This window comes from Oncorhynchus mykiss, unplaced genomic scaffold (genome assembly GCF_013265735.2).
Source record: "Oncorhynchus mykiss isolate Arlee unplaced genomic scaffold, USDA_OmykA_1.1 un_scaffold_219, whole genome shotgun sequence".
Classification (NCBI taxonomy): domain Eukaryota; kingdom Metazoa; phylum Chordata; class Actinopteri; order Salmoniformes; family Salmonidae; genus Oncorhynchus; species Oncorhynchus mykiss.
Window position 1 is genome coordinate 504,000 of NW_023493688.1, and position 15,000 is coordinate 518,999.

The 15,000-nt window shown below is 46.7% G+C and overlaps 1 protein-coding gene across 1 annotated transcript in view; it reads left to right on the forward strand.

Annotated features, from left to right (window-relative positions):
- Window positions 1-15,000, forward strand: part of LOC110516582 (polycystin-1-like) — a gene marked incomplete at its 3' end in the record, with an annotated part of 111,461 nt that overhangs the window by 29,147 nt on the left and 67,314 nt on the right. The window contains 4 exon segments of the mRNA XM_036973055.1: window positions 1,307-1,470; window positions 1,658-1,905; window positions 4,879-5,139; window positions 6,361-6,529. Coding sequence (XP_036828950.1) covers window positions 1,307-1,470; window positions 1,658-1,905; window positions 4,879-5,139; window positions 6,361-6,529 — 842 coding nt within the window.

Below are 15,000 nucleotides of genomic sequence, written 5' to 3' on the forward strand. Positions count from 1 at the left end.
ATTCTCCATTCTCTCTCTTTCTCTGTTCTCTCTCTTTCTCTTTCTCTCTTCTCTTGTTCTCTCTCTTTCGCTGTCTTCTCTCTTTCTCTCTTTCTCTGTCTTCTCTCTTTCTCTTTCTCTCTCTCTCTTTCTCCATTCTCTCTCTTTCTCTGTTCTCTCTCTTTCTCTTTCTCTCTTCTCTTGTTCTCTCTCTTTCTCTGTCTTCTCTCTTTCTCTTTCTCTCTTCTCTCGTTCTCTCTTTCTCTGTCCTCTCTCTGTCCTCTCTTTCTCTCTTTCTGGTTAGGTGTGTGATTATGAAACATTTTCATCTCAGTCATGATGTCATACGGTATACTGTCTGTCTCTATGTGGTATGTACTTCATTATAAACTGGCTGGTTGGAGCCCTGAATGCTGACTGACTGCCAGCTGTGGTATATCAGACTGTGAGAACAGCACTTAGTCGCTGTATATTGGCCATATACCACACCTCTCAGGTCGTATCGCGTCAATGTACATAGACTGTACCCACCCATAGACAGAAAGAATGTGTTGGTAGGATCTCTCTGTTATTTCTCTGTTTACATCTCCAACTGAAACAGAGACTAAAATAGACAGAGAGAGAATGTGTTGGTAGGATCTCTCTGTTATTTCTCTGATGTTTAGATTTCCACTATGAACTTACTCTCACACCCACACAAAGAACACTACTGTTAATTACACCCCTCTCCTCCCTCTCTTCTCTCCTCCCATCCCTCTCCTCCCTCTCTTCTCTCCCTTGTCTCTCACTCCCTCTTCTTCCTCTCTCTTAACTGTCTGTACCCAACCCTGTCCAACTCTCTCTCCCCTCCATCCACCTCTCTCCTCCCATCCCTCCCTCTCTTCTCTCCTCCCATCCCTCTCCTCCCTTTCTTCCTCCCTCTCTCTTTCCCTCCCTCTCTTCTCTCCTCCCATCCCTCTCCTCCCTTTCTCCTCCCTTCCTCTCCCTTTCCCTCCCTCCCCCTCCTCTTCACTCCTCCCATCCCTCTCTTCTCTCCTCCCATCCCTCTCCTCCCTTTCTCCTTCCTCCCTATCTCTTTCTCTCTCTCCCTCCCCCTCTCCTCCCATCCCTCTCCTCCCTCTCCTCCCTCTCTCTTTCCCTCCCTCCCTCCCATCCCTCCCTCCCATTCTCCTCCCTCTCTCTTTCCCTCCCTCTCCCCCATCCCTCCCTCCCATTCTCCTCCCTCTCTCTTTCCCTCCCTCTCCTCCCATCCCTCCCTCTCTTCTCTCCACCCACCCCTCCCTCCCTTTCTCCTCCCTCCCTCTCTCTTTCCCTCCCCCCTCCACAGTGACTTAAGCAGCAACCCGTTTGTGTGTGACTGTAAGTTATTTCGTCTGGTGAGCTGGCTTCAGGAGAGGGGAGTGCGGGTGCGTCACCCAGAGAACATGCTCTGTGTCCAACCGCCTGACCTGAGACACCAACCACTACTCAACGTGTCACTGCTCACCTGCGGTAAGACTGAGAGAGAGAAACACACACACACACACACACACACACATAGCAGTAATTGTTGAATTGATTGATCTGTGAACTGTGAACTGTGTGTCTGGAGAACAGTACACACAGTTGTTGTAATTCATTCATTTCTAGATGTATTACTTGATTGATTGGTTGATTGATTAATGTCTTGATTAACCAGGTCTGAACTATGCAGCCTGTCTGGAGGACAGTGACCACAGCGGAGGAGGCAGTGAGCTGGTCATCTTCTCTTCATCCACGCCGGGTAACTTCTCCCGGGAGGAGTGTAACTCTGTGTGTTACGGGGCCTCCCAACGCTACGGGGGCCTGGGGGCCCGGAGGGAGTGTCTCTGCAGCACCAACTATGAACCCAACCGCATCAGTGAAGCTCAGTGCTCTGCTGCCTGCACCAAGCCTCACGTCATGAAGGTGGACGGAGACTGGCTAACGACTTCCTCATTACCTTTTTCTTCGTTGTAACTTCCTGATTACTTCCTTGTTTTTGTTATAACTTCCTGATTACTTCCTTGTTTTTGTTATAACTTCCTGATTACTTCCTTGTTTTTGTTATAACTTCCTGATTACTTCCTTGTTTTTGTTATAACTTCCTGATTACTTCCTTGTTTTTGTTATAACTTCCTGGTGACTTTATTATTGAAAACGATTTACATTAGTACATATACAGTGTCTTCAGAAAGTATTCACACCCCTTGACTTGTTCCACATGGTACAGCCTGAATTCTAACTTCCTCCTCATGTTGTTGTGGTACAGCCTGAATTCTAACTTCCTCCTCATGTTGTTGTGGTACAGCCTGAATTATAACTTCCTCCACATGTTGTTGTGGTACAGTCTGAATTCTAACTTCCCCCTCATGTTGTTGTGGTACAGTCTGAATTCTAACTTCCTCCACATGTTGTTGTGTTACAGCCTGAATTCTAACTTCCTCCTCATGTTGTTGTGGTACAGCCTGAATTCTAACTTCCTCCTCATGTTGTTGTGGTACAGCCTGAATTCTAACTTCCTCCTCATGTTGTTGTGTTACAGCCTGAATTCTAACTTCCTCCTCATGTTGTTGTGTTACAGCCTGAATTCTAACTTCCTCCTCATGTTGTTGTGTTACAGCCTGAATTCGAACATCCTCCTCATGTTGTTGTGGTACAGCCTGAATTCTAACTTCCTCCTCATGTTGTTGTGGTACAGCCTGAATTTAAAATGGATTACATTGAGAATTTATTTCACTGGCCTACCCACAATAACCCATAATGTCAAAGTGTAATGATGTTTTTAGACATTTTTTACTAATTAATTAAAAATGCGAAGCTGACATGTATTGAGTCAATAAGTATTGAACCACGTTGTTACGACCAGACTTAAGTTCAGTCATAAAAATATGCTTAACAAGTCGAATAATAAGTTGCATGGATTCACTCTGTGTGCAATTATAACCTTTAACCTGATTTTTGAATGACCACCTCATCTCTGTATCCCACACATACAGATAATTGTAAGGTCCCTCAGTCGAGCAGTGAATTTCAAACACAGATTCAACCACAAAGACCAGGGAGGTTTTCCAGTACAAAGAAGAGCACCTATTGGTAGATGTGTATGTAATAATACATTGAATGTACCTTTTGAGTATGGTGAAGCTATTAGTTACACTTTGGATGGTGTATCGATACACTCAGTCACTATAAAGATACAGGCGGTATTTCCCAACTCAGTTGCCGGAGAGGTAGGAAACTGCTCAGAGATTTTACCATGAGGCCAATGGTGACTTTAAAACAGTTAGAGTTTAATGGCTGTGATGGGAGAAAACTGAGGATGGATCAACAACATAGTTACTACACAATACTCACCTAAATGACAGTGAAAAGTTCTGTTACATTTAAAAAAAAATCTAAAACATGCTTCCTGTTTGCAATACGGCACTAAAGTAAAATTGCAAAAAATGTGGCAATTTTCTTTACTTTGTCCGGAATACAAAGCGTTTTGTTTGGGGAAAATCCAACACAACACATCACCGAGTACCACTCTTTTTTAGGTTACTGCATCATGTTATGGCTATGCTTGTCATCAGCAAGGACTAGGGAGTTTTTTTTAAGGATGAAAAGAAATGGAATAGAGCTAAGCACAGGCAAAATCCTGGAGGATTGAGTCAATAACCTGGTTCAGTCTGCTTTACACCAGACACTGGGAGATCAATTCATCTTTCAGCAGGACAGTAACCTAAAACTCATCCGCACTGGAGGTGCTCACCAAGATGACATTGAATGCATCTGGGAGGCCCAGTTACAGGTTTTGTCATCAATCGGCTTGAAAATCTAATGCAAGACTTGAAAATGTCTGTCTAGCGACGATCAACAACCAACTTGACAGAACAAATATTGTACAATCCAGGTGAGCAAAGCTTTTAGAGACTTCCCCAGAAAGACTCACAGCTGTAATCACTACCAATCCAGGTGAGCAAAGCTCTTAGAGACTTCCCCAGAAAGACTCACAACTGGAATCACTACCAATCCAGGTGAGCAAAGCTCTTAGAGACTTCCCCAGAAAGACTCACAGCTGTAATCGCTGCCAATCCAGGTGAGCAAAGCTCTTAGAGACTTCCCCAGAAAGACTCACAGCAGTAATCACTACCAATCCAGGTGAGCAAAGCTCTTAGAGACTTACCCAGAAAGACTCACAGTTGTAATCACTACCAATCCAGGTGAGCAAAGCTCTTAGAGACTTCCCCAGAAAGACTCACAGTTGTAATCACTACCAATCCAGGTGAGCAAAGCTCTTAGAGACTTACCCAGAAAGACTCACAGTTGTAATCACTACCAATCCAGGTGAGCAAAGCTCTTAGAGACTTCCCCAGAAAGACTCACAGTTGTAATCACTACCAATCCAGGTGAGCAAAGCTCTTAGAGACTTACCCAGAAAGACTCACAGTTGTAATCGCTGCCAAATGTGCTTCTACAAAGTATTGACTCAGGGGGCGTGAATACTTCAGAAAATTATATATTTCTGCATTTCATTTTCAATAAACTTGCAAAATGATGTGAGAGCATGTGTTACCTTTGTCATTATGGGGTATTGTGTGTAGCTGGGTGAGAGAAAAAATAAATAAAATCCATTTTAAAGGCTGTAACACAACAACATGTGGAATAAGTCAAGGGGAACAAGTCAAGGGGAATAAGTCAAGGGGAATAAGTCAAGGGGAATAAGTCAAGGGGAATAAGTCAAGGGGAATGAATCCTTTCTGAAGGCAGTGTCCATAGTAACGTACAGTACAGATGTAGCAGCTCTGTATTGGGATTTACAAAGTGATCCAACTGTGATCCTAAATGTAGCTGTCTTCTGATTGGTTAAAGCAGTGTGGTGGGACTAACTCCAACTTTGCTCTGATTTGGTTAAAGGAATGTGGTTGGACGTTGGCCCATGACGTCTTTGTGGTGGACTTCGCTGCGTCTCTCCCTCCTTTCCCTCCCGTCAGCGTCCACTCCTCCGCTCATCTGTCTATCCTCTCTTCGGTGACCCCTGTCACCCTCTCCTGGGACTTCGGTGACCTTTCACCCCGGGTCAACGCTACGGAAACGGTCGACATGACGACGCGTCATAAATACGCCGTCCCTGGGCGCTACCCTGTCAGTGTCACCGCCTGGGCCGGACCCAAGGAGGTAATTATTTAGTTCTATCATTCTAGAGGTAATTATTTAGTTCTATCATTCTAGAGGTAATTCTATCATTCTAGAGGTAATTCTATCGTTCTATCATTCTAGAGGTAATTCTATCATTCTAGAGGTAATTCTATCATTCTATCATTCTACTGGTAATTCTATCATTCTAGAGGTAATTCTATAATTCTAGAGGGAACCAATTGTGCAAGTTCTCCCACTTAAAAAGATGAGAGAGGCCTGTAATTTTCATCATGGTAGACTTCAACTATGACAGACAAGATGAGAAAATAAATCCAGAAAATCACATTGTAGGATTTTTTATGAATTTATTTGCAAATTATGGTGGAAAATAAGTATTTGGTCACCTACAAACAATCAAGATTTCTGGCTCTCACAGACCTGTAACTTCTTCTTTAAGAGGCTCCTCTGTCCTCCACTCGTTACCTGTATTAATGGCACCTGTTTGAACTTGTTATCAGTATAAAAGACACCTGTCCACAACCTCAAACAGTCACACTCCAAACTCTACTATGGCCAAGACCAAAGAGCTGTCAAAGGACACCAGAAACAAAATTGTAGACCTGCACCAGGCTGGGAAGACTGAATCTGCAATAGGTAAGCAGCTTGGTTTGAAGAAATCAACTGTGGGAGCAATTATTAGGAAATGGAAGACATACAAGACCACTGATAATCTCCCTCGATCTGGGGCTCCACGCAAGATCTCACCCCGTGGGGTCAAAGTGGCTTCGTAAGAAGCATTTCAAGGTCCTGGAGTGGTCTAGCTAGTCTCCAGATCGCAACCCCATAGAAAATCTTTGAAGGGAGTTGAAAGTCCGTGTTGCCCAGCAACAGCCCCAAAACATCACCACTCTAGAGGAGATCTGCATGGAGGAATGGGCCAAAATACCAGAAACAGTGTGTGAAAACCTTGTAAAGACTTACAGAAAACGTTTGACCTCTGTCATTGCCAACAAAGGGTATATAACAAAGTATTGAGATAAACTTTTGTTATTGACCAAAATCCTACAATGTGATTTTCTGGATTTTTTTTCTCATTTTGTCTGTCATAGTTGAAGTGTACCTATGATGAAAATTACAGGCCTCTCTCATCTTTTTAAGTGGGAGAACTTGCACAATTGGTGGCTGACTAAATACTAACCCATGCTTGGATGTGTGTGAATTTACCAGAATATGTGTGTGTGCACGCACGTGTGTGTCCAGGTGTGTGCACGCAGGGAGGTGAGAGTGACTCTGCCCCCTCGGTTGGAGCTGCACTGCCCAATGCTGACCGTAGCCAATCAGAGCCTGGCGGTAAGACTGGTCAGCTGGGGGGGCGAGGGCGTGGCGGTGGACTGGAGGATCACTAAGGACGGACAGGAGGCCGCCAGAGGTCAGAACACACACACACACACACACACCGTCTCGTCCTCCCTCTGTGAGTGCCTGTGAATTTGTGTCACTTTCATATTCTGTTTCTCTTCAACTCTGGTGTGTCCATCAATGGCTCTGAGTTAGAGAGGCTGGCCACACTACAAACCAGAGGATATAGGAAAGGAGAGAGAAGAGGGAGATAGAGAGAGAGAGGCTGGCCACACTACAAACCAGAGAATATAGGAAAGGAGAGAGAAGAGGGAGTTAGAGAGAGAGAGAGAGAGGCTGGCCACACTACAAACCAGAGAATATAGGAAAGGAGAGAGAAGAGGGAGTTAGAGAGAGAGAGAGAGAGGCTGGCCACACTACAAACCAGAGAATATAGGAAAGGAGAGAGAAGAGGGAGTTAGAGAGAGAGAGAGAGGCTGGCCACACTACAAACCAGAGAATATAGGAAAGGAGAGAGAAGAGGGAGTTAGAGAGAGAGAGAGGCTGGCCACACTACAAACCAGAGGATATAGGAAAGGAGAGAGAAGAGGGAGTTAGAGAGAGAGAGAGAGAGAGAGAGAGAGAGGCTGGCCACACTACAAACCAGAGGATATAGGAAAGGAGAAAGAAGAGGGAGTTAGAGAGAGAGAGAGAGGCTGGCCACACTACAAACCAGAGAATATAGGAAAGGAGAGAGAAGAGGGAGTTAGAGAGAGAGAGAGAGAGAGAGGCTGGCCACACTACAAACCAGAGGATATAGGAAAGGAGAGAGAAGAGGGAGTTAGAGAGAGAGAGAGAGAGGCTGGCCACACTACAAACCAGAGGATATAGGAAAGGAGAGAGAAGAGGGAGTTAGAGAGAGAGAGAGAGGCTGGCCACACTACAAACCAGAGGATATAGGAAAGGAGAGAGAAGAGGGAGTTAGAGAGAGAGAGAGAGGCTGGCCACACTACAAACCAGAGGATATAGGAAAGGAGAGAGAAGAGGGAGTTAGAGAGAGAGAGCGAGAGGCTGGCCACACTACAAACCAGAGAATATAGGAAAGGAGAGAGAAGAGGGAGTTAGAGAGAGAGAGAGAGGCTGGCCACACTACAAACCAGAGGAGATAGTAAAGGAGAGAGAAGAGGGAGTTAGAGAGAGAGAGGCTGGCCACACTACAAACCAGAGGAGATAGTAAAGGAGAGAGAAGAGGGAGTTAGAGAGAGCGAGAGAGGCTGGCCACACTACAAACCAGAGGATATAGTAAAGGAGAGAGAAGAGGGAGTTAGAGAGAGCGAGAGAGGCTCGCCACACTACAAACCAGAGGATATAGTAAAGGAGAGAGAAGAGGGAGTTAGAGAGAGCGAGAGAGGCTGGCCACACTACAAACCAGAGGATATAGTAAAGGAGAGAGAAGAGGGAGTTAGAGAGAGCGAGAGAGGCTGGCCACACTACAAACCAGAGGATATAGTAAAGGAGAGAGAAGAGGGAGTTAGAGAGAGAGAGAGAGAGGCTGGCCACACTACAAACCAGAGAATATAGGAAAGGAGAGAGAAGAGGGAGTTAGAGAGAGAGAGAGAGGCTGGCCACACTACAAACCAGAGAATATAGGAAAGGAGAGAGAAGAGGGAGTTAGAGAGAGAGAGAGAGGCTGGCCACACTACAAACCAGAGGATATAGGAAAGGAGAGAGAAGAGGGAGTTAGAGAGAGAGAGAGAGAGAGAGAGAGAGAGGCTGGCCACACTACAAACCAGAGGATATAGTAAAGGAGAGAGAAGAGGGAGTTAGAGAGAGAGAGAGAGAGAGAGAGAGAGAGGCTGGCCACACTACAAACCAGAGGATATAGTAAAGGAGAGAGAAGAGGGAGTTAGAGAGAGAGAGAGAGGCTGGCCACACTACAAACCAGAGGAGATAGTAAAGGAGAGAGAAGAGGGAGTTAGAGAGGGAGAGAGAGGCTGGCCACACTACAAATCAGAGGATATAGTAAAGGAGAGAGAAGAGGGAGTTAGAGAGAGAGAGGCTGGCCACACTACAAACCAGAGAATATAGGAAAGGAGAGAGAAGAGGGAGTTAGAGAGAGAGAGAGAGGCTGGCCACACTACAAACCAGAGAATATAGGAAAGGAGAGAGAAGAGGGAGTTAGAGAGAGAGAGAGAGAGGCTGGCCACACTACAAACCAGAGAATATAGGAAAGGAGAGAGAAGAGGGAGTTAGAGAGAGAGAGAGAGGCTGGCCACACTACAAACCAGAGAATATAGGAAAGGAGAGAGAAGAAGGAGTTAGAGAGAGAGAGAGAGAGGCTGGCCACACTACAAACCAGAGGATATAGGAAAGGAGAGAGAAGAGGGAGTTAGAGAGAGAGAGAGAGGCTGGCCACACTACAAACCAGAGGATATAGGAAAGGAGAAAGAAGAGGGAGTTAGAGAGAGAGAGAGAGGCTGGCCACACTACAAACCAGAGAATATAGGAAAGGAGAGAGAAGAGGGAGTTAGAGAGAGAGAGAGAGAGAGAGAGAGGCTGGCCACACTACAAACCAGAGGATATAGGAAAGGAGAGAGAAGAGGGAGTTAGAGAGAGAGAGAGAGAGGCTGGCCACACTACAAACCAGAGGATATAGGAAAGGAGAGAGAAGAGGGAGTTAGAGAGAGAGAGAGAGAGGCTGGCCACACTACAAACCAGAGGATATAGGAAAGGAGAAAGAAGAGGGAGTTAGAGAGAGAGAGAGAGGCTGGCCACACTACAAACCAGAGAATATAGGAAAGGAGAGAGAAGAGGGAGTTAGAGAGAGAGAGAGAGGCTGGCCACACTACAAACCAGAGGATATAGGAAAGGAGAGAGAAGAGGGAGTTAGAGAGAGAGAGAGAGAGGCTGGCCACACTACAAACCAGAGGATATAGGAAAGGAGAGAGAAGAGGGAGTTAGAGAGAGAGAGAGAGGCTGGCCACACTACAAACCAGAGGATATAGGAAAGGAGAGAGAAGAGGGAGTTAGAGAGAGAGAGAGAGAGGCTGGCCACACTACAAACCAGAGGATATAGGAAAGGAGAGAGAAGAGGGAGTTAGAGAGAGAGAGAGAGGCTGGCCACACTACAAACCAGAGGATATAGGAAAGGAGAGAGAAGAGGGAGTTAGAGAGAGAGAGCGAGAGGCTGGCCACACTACAAACCAGAGAATATAGGAAAGGAGAGAGAAGAGGGAGTTAGAGAGAGAGAGAGAGGCTGGCCACACTACAAACCAGAGGAGATAGTAAAGGAGAGAGAAGAGGGAGTTAGAGAGAGAGAGGCTGGCCACACTACAAACCAGAGGAGATAGTAAAGGAGAGAGAAGAGGGAGTTAGAGAGAGCGAGAGAGGCTGGCCACACTACAAACCAGAGGATATAGTAAAGGAGAGAGAAGAGGGAGTTAGAGAGAGCGAGAGAGGCTCGCCACACTACAAACCAGAGGATATAGTAAAGGAGAGAGAAGAGGGAGTTAGAGAGAGCGAGAGAGGCTGGCCACACTACAAACCAGAGGATATAGTAAAGGAGAGAGAAGAGGGAGTTAGAGAGAGCGAGAGAGGCTGGCCACACTACAAACCAGAGGATATAGTAAAGGAGAGAGAAGAGGGAGTTAGAGAGAGAGAGAGAGAGGCTGGCCACACTACAAACCAGAGAATATAGGAAAGGAGAGAGAAGAGGGAGTTAGAGAGAGAGAGAGAGGCTGGCCACACTACAAACCAGAGAATATAGGAAAGGAGAGAGAAGAGGGAGTTAGAGAGAGAGAGAGAGGCTGGCCACACTACAAACCAGAGGATATAGGAAAGGAGAGAGAAGAGGGAGTTAGAGAGAGAGAGAGAGAGAGAGAGAGGCTGGCCACACTACAAACCAGAGGATATAGTAAAGGAGAGAGAAGAGGGAGTTAGAGAGAGAGAGAGAGAGAGAGAGAGAGAGGCTGGCCACACTACAAACCAGAGGATATAGTAAAGGAGAGAGAAGAGGGAGTTAGAGAGAGAGAGAGAGGCTGGCCACACTACAAACCAGAGGAGATAGTAAAGGAGAGAGAAGAGGGAGTTAGAGAGGGAGAGAGAGGCTGGCCACACTACAAATCAGAGGATATAGTAAAGGAGAGAGAAGAGGGAGTTAGAGAGAGAGAGGCTGGCCACACTACAAACCAGAGAATATAGGAAAGGAGAGAGAAGAGGGAGTTAGAGAGAGAGAGAGAGGCTGGCCACACTACAAACCAGAGAATATAGGAAAGGAGAGAGAAGAGGGAGTTAGAGAGAGAGAGAGAGAGGCTGGCCACACTACAAACCAGAGAATATAGGAAAGGAGAGAGAAGAGGGAGTTAGAGAGAGAGAGAGAGGCTGGCCACACTACAAACCAGAGAATATAGGAAAGGAGAGAGAAGAGGGAGTTAGAGAGAGAGAGAGAGAGGCTGGCCACACTACAAACCAGAGGATATAGGAAAGGAGAGAGAAGAGGGAGTTAGAGAGAGAGAGAGAGGCTGGCCACACTACAAACCAGAGGATATAGGAAAGGAGAAAGAAGAGGGAGTTAGAGAGAGAGAGAGAGAGGCTGGCCACACTACAAACCAGAGAATATAGGAAAGGAGAGAGAAGAGGGAGTTAGAGAGAGAGAGAGAGAGGCTGGCCACACTACAAACCAGAGGATATAGGAAAGGAGAGAGAAGAGGGAGTTAGAGAGAGAGAGAGAGAGAGGCTGGCCACACTACAAACCAGAGGATATAGGAAAGGAGAGAGAAGAGGGAGTTAGAGAGAGAGAGAGAGAGGCTGGCCACACTACAAACCAGAGGATATAGGAAAGGAGAAAGAAGAGGGAGTTAGAGAGAGAGAGAGAGGCTGGCCACACTACAAACCAGAGAATATAGGAAAGGAGAGAGAAGAGGGAGTTAGAGAGAGAGAGAGAGGCTGGCCACACTACAAACCAGAGGATATAGGAAAGGAGAGAGAAGAGGGAGTTAGAGAGAGAGAGAGAGAGGCTGGCCACACTACAAACCAGAGGATATAGGAAAGGAGAGAGAAGAGGGAGTTAGAGAGAGAGAGAGAGGCTGGCCACACTACAAACCAGAGGATATAGGAAAGGAGAGAGAAGAGGGAGTTAGAGAGAGAGAGAGAGGCTGGCCACACTACAAACCAGAGGATATAGGAAAGGAGAGAGAAGAGGGAGTTAGAGAGAGAGAGAGAGGCTGGCCACACTACAAACCAGAGGATATAGGAAAGGAGAGAGAAGAGGGAGTTAGAGAGAGAGAGCGAGAGGCTGGCCACACTACAAACCAGAGAATATAGGAAAGGAGAGAGAAGAGGGAGTTAGAGAGAGAGAGAGAGGCTGGCCACACTACAAACCAGAGGAGATAGTAAAGGAGAGAGAAGAGGGAGTTAGAGAGAGAGAGGCTGGCCACACTACAAACCAGAGGAGATAGTAAAGGAGAGAGAAGAGGGAGTTAGAGAGAGCGAGAGAGGCTGGCCACACTACAAACCAGAGGATATAGTAAAGGAGAGAGAAGAGGGAGTTAGAGAGAGCGAGAGAGGCTCGCCACACTACAAACCAGAGGATATAGTAAAGGAGAGAGAAGAGGGAGTTAGAGAGAGCGAGAGAGGCTGGCCACACTACAAACCAGAGGATATAGTAAAGGAGAGAGAAGAGGGAGTTAGAGAGAGCGAGAGAGGCTGGCCACACTACAAACCAGAGGATATAGTAAAGGAGAGAGAAGAGGGAGTTAGAGAGAGAGAGAGAGAGGCTGGCCACACTACAAACCAGAGAATATAGGAAAGGAGAGAGAAGAGGGAGTTAGAGAGAGAGAGAGAGAGGCTGGCCACACTACAAACCAGAGGATATAGGAAAGGAGAGAGAAGAGGGAGTTAGAGAGAGAGAGAGAGAGAGAGAGAGGCTGGCCACACTACAAACCAGAGGATATAGTAAAGGAGAGAGAAGAGGGAGTTAGAGAGAGAGAGAGAGAGAGAGAGAGGGAGAGAGAGGCTGGCCACACTACAAACCAGAGGATATAGTAAAGGAGAGAGAAGAGGGAGTTAGAGAGAGAGAGAGAGGCTGGCCACACTACAAACCAGAGGAGATAGTAAAGGAGAGAGAAGAGGGAGTTAGAGAGGGAGAGAGAGGCTGGCCACACTACAAATCAGAGGATATAGTAAAGGAGAGAGAAGAGGGAGTTAGAGAGAGAGAGGCTGGCCACACTACAAACCAGAGAATATAGGAAAGGAGAGAGAAGAGGGAGTTAGAGAGAGAGAGAGAGGCTGGCCACACTACAAACCAGAGAATATAGGAAAGGAGAGAGAAGAGGGGTTAGAGAGAGAGAGAGAGAGGCTGGCCACACTACAAACCAGAGAATATAGGAAAGGAGAGAGAAGAGGGAGTTAGAGAGAGAGAGAGAGGCTGGCCACACTACAAACCAGAGAATATAGGAAAGGAGAGAGAAGAGGGAGTTAGAGAGAGAGAGAGAGAGGCTGGCCACACTACAAACCAGAGGATATAGGAAAGGAGAGAGAAGAGGGAGTTAGAGAGAGAGAGAGAGAGAGAGAGAGAGGCTGGCCACACTACAAACCAGAGGATATAGGAAAGGAGAAAGAAGAGGGAGTTAGAGAGAGAGAGAGAGGCTGGCCACACTACAAACCAGAGAATATAGGAAAGGAGAGAGAAGAGGGAGTTAGAGAGAGAGAGAGAGGCTGGCCACACTACAAACCAGAGGATATAGGAAAGGAGAGAGAAGAGGGAGTTAGAGAGAGAGAGAGAGAGGCTGGCCACACTACAAACCAGAGGATATAGGAAAGGAGAGAGAAGAGGGAGTTAGAGAGAGAGAGAGAGGCTGGCCACACTACAAACCAGAGGATATAGGAAAGGAGAGAGAAGAGGGAGTTAGAGAGAGAGAGAGAGGCTGGCCACACTACAAACCAGAGGATATAGGAAAGGAGAGAGAAGAGGGAGTTAGAGAGAGAGAGCGAGAGGCTGGCCACACTACAAACCAGAGAATATAGGAAAGGAGAGAGAAGAGGGAGTTAGAGAGAGAGAGAGAGGCTGGCCACACTACAAACCAGAGGAGATAGTAAAGGAGAGAGAAGAGGGAGTTAGAGAGAGAGAGAGAGAGGCTGGCCACACTACAAACCAGAGGAGATAGTAAAGGAGAGAGAAGAGGGAGTTAGAGAGAGCAAGAGAGGCTGGCCACACTACAAACCAGAGGATATAGTAAAGGAGAGAGAAGAGGGAGTTAGAGAGAGCGAGAGAGGCTCGCCACACTACAAACCAGAGGATATAGTAAAGGAGAGAGAAGAGGGAGTTAGAGAGAGCGAGAGAGGCTGGCCACACTACAAACCAGAGGATATAGTAAAGGAGAGAGAAGAGGGAGTTAGAGAGAGCGAGAGAGACTGGCCACACTACAAACCAGAGGATATAGTAAAGGAGAGAGAAGAGGGAGTTAGAGAGAGAGAGAGAGAGGCTGGCCACACTACAAACCAGAGAATATAGGAAAGGAGAGAGAAGAGGGATTTAGAGAGAGAGAGAGAGGCTGGCCACACTACAAACCAGAGAATATAGGAAAGGAGAGAGAAGAGGGAGTTAGAGAGAGAGAGAGAGGCTGGCCACACTACAAACCAGAGGATATAGGAAAGGAGAGAGAAGAGGGAGTTAGAGAGAGAGAGAGAGAGAGAGGCTGGCCACACTACAAACCAGAGGATATAGTAAAGGAGAGAGAAGAGGGAGTTAGAGAGAGAGAGAGAGAGAGAGAGAGAGAGAGAGAGGCTGGCCACACTACAAACCAGAGGATATAGTAAAGGAGAGAGAAGAGGGAGTTAGAGAGAGAGAGAGAGGCTGGCCACACTACAAACCAGAGGAGATAGTAAAGGAGAGAGAAGAGGGAGTTAGAGAGGGAGAGAGAGGCTGGCCACACTACAAACCAGAGGATATAGTAAAGGAGAGAGAAGAGGGAGTTAGAGAGAGAGAGAGAGAGGCTGGCCACACTACAAACCAGAGAATATAGGAAAGGAGAGAGAAGAGGGAGTTAGAGAGAGAGAGAGAGAGAGGCTGGCCACACTACAAACCAGAGAATATAGGAAAGGACAGAGAAGAGGGAGTTAGAGAGAGAGAGAGAGGCTGGCCACACTACAAACCAGAGAATATAGGAAAGGAGAGAGAAGAGGGAGTTAGAGAGAGAGAGAGAGAGGCTGGCCACACTACAAACCAGAGGATATAGGAAAGGAGAGAGAAGAGGGAGTTAGAGAGAGAGAGAGAGAGAGAGAGAGAGGCTGGCCACACTACAAACCAGAGGATATAGGAAAGGAGAAAGAAGAGGGAGTTAGAGAGAGAGAGAGAGGCTGGCCACACTACAAACCAGAGAATATAGGAAAGGAGAGAGAAGAGGGAGTTAGAGAGAGAGAGAGAGAGAGAGGCTGGCCACACTACAAACCAGAGGATATAGGAAAGGAGAGAGAAGAGGGAGTTAGAGAGAGAGAGAGAGAGGCTGGCCACACTACAAACCAGAGGATATAGGAAAGGAGAGAGAAGAGGGAGTTAGAGAGAGA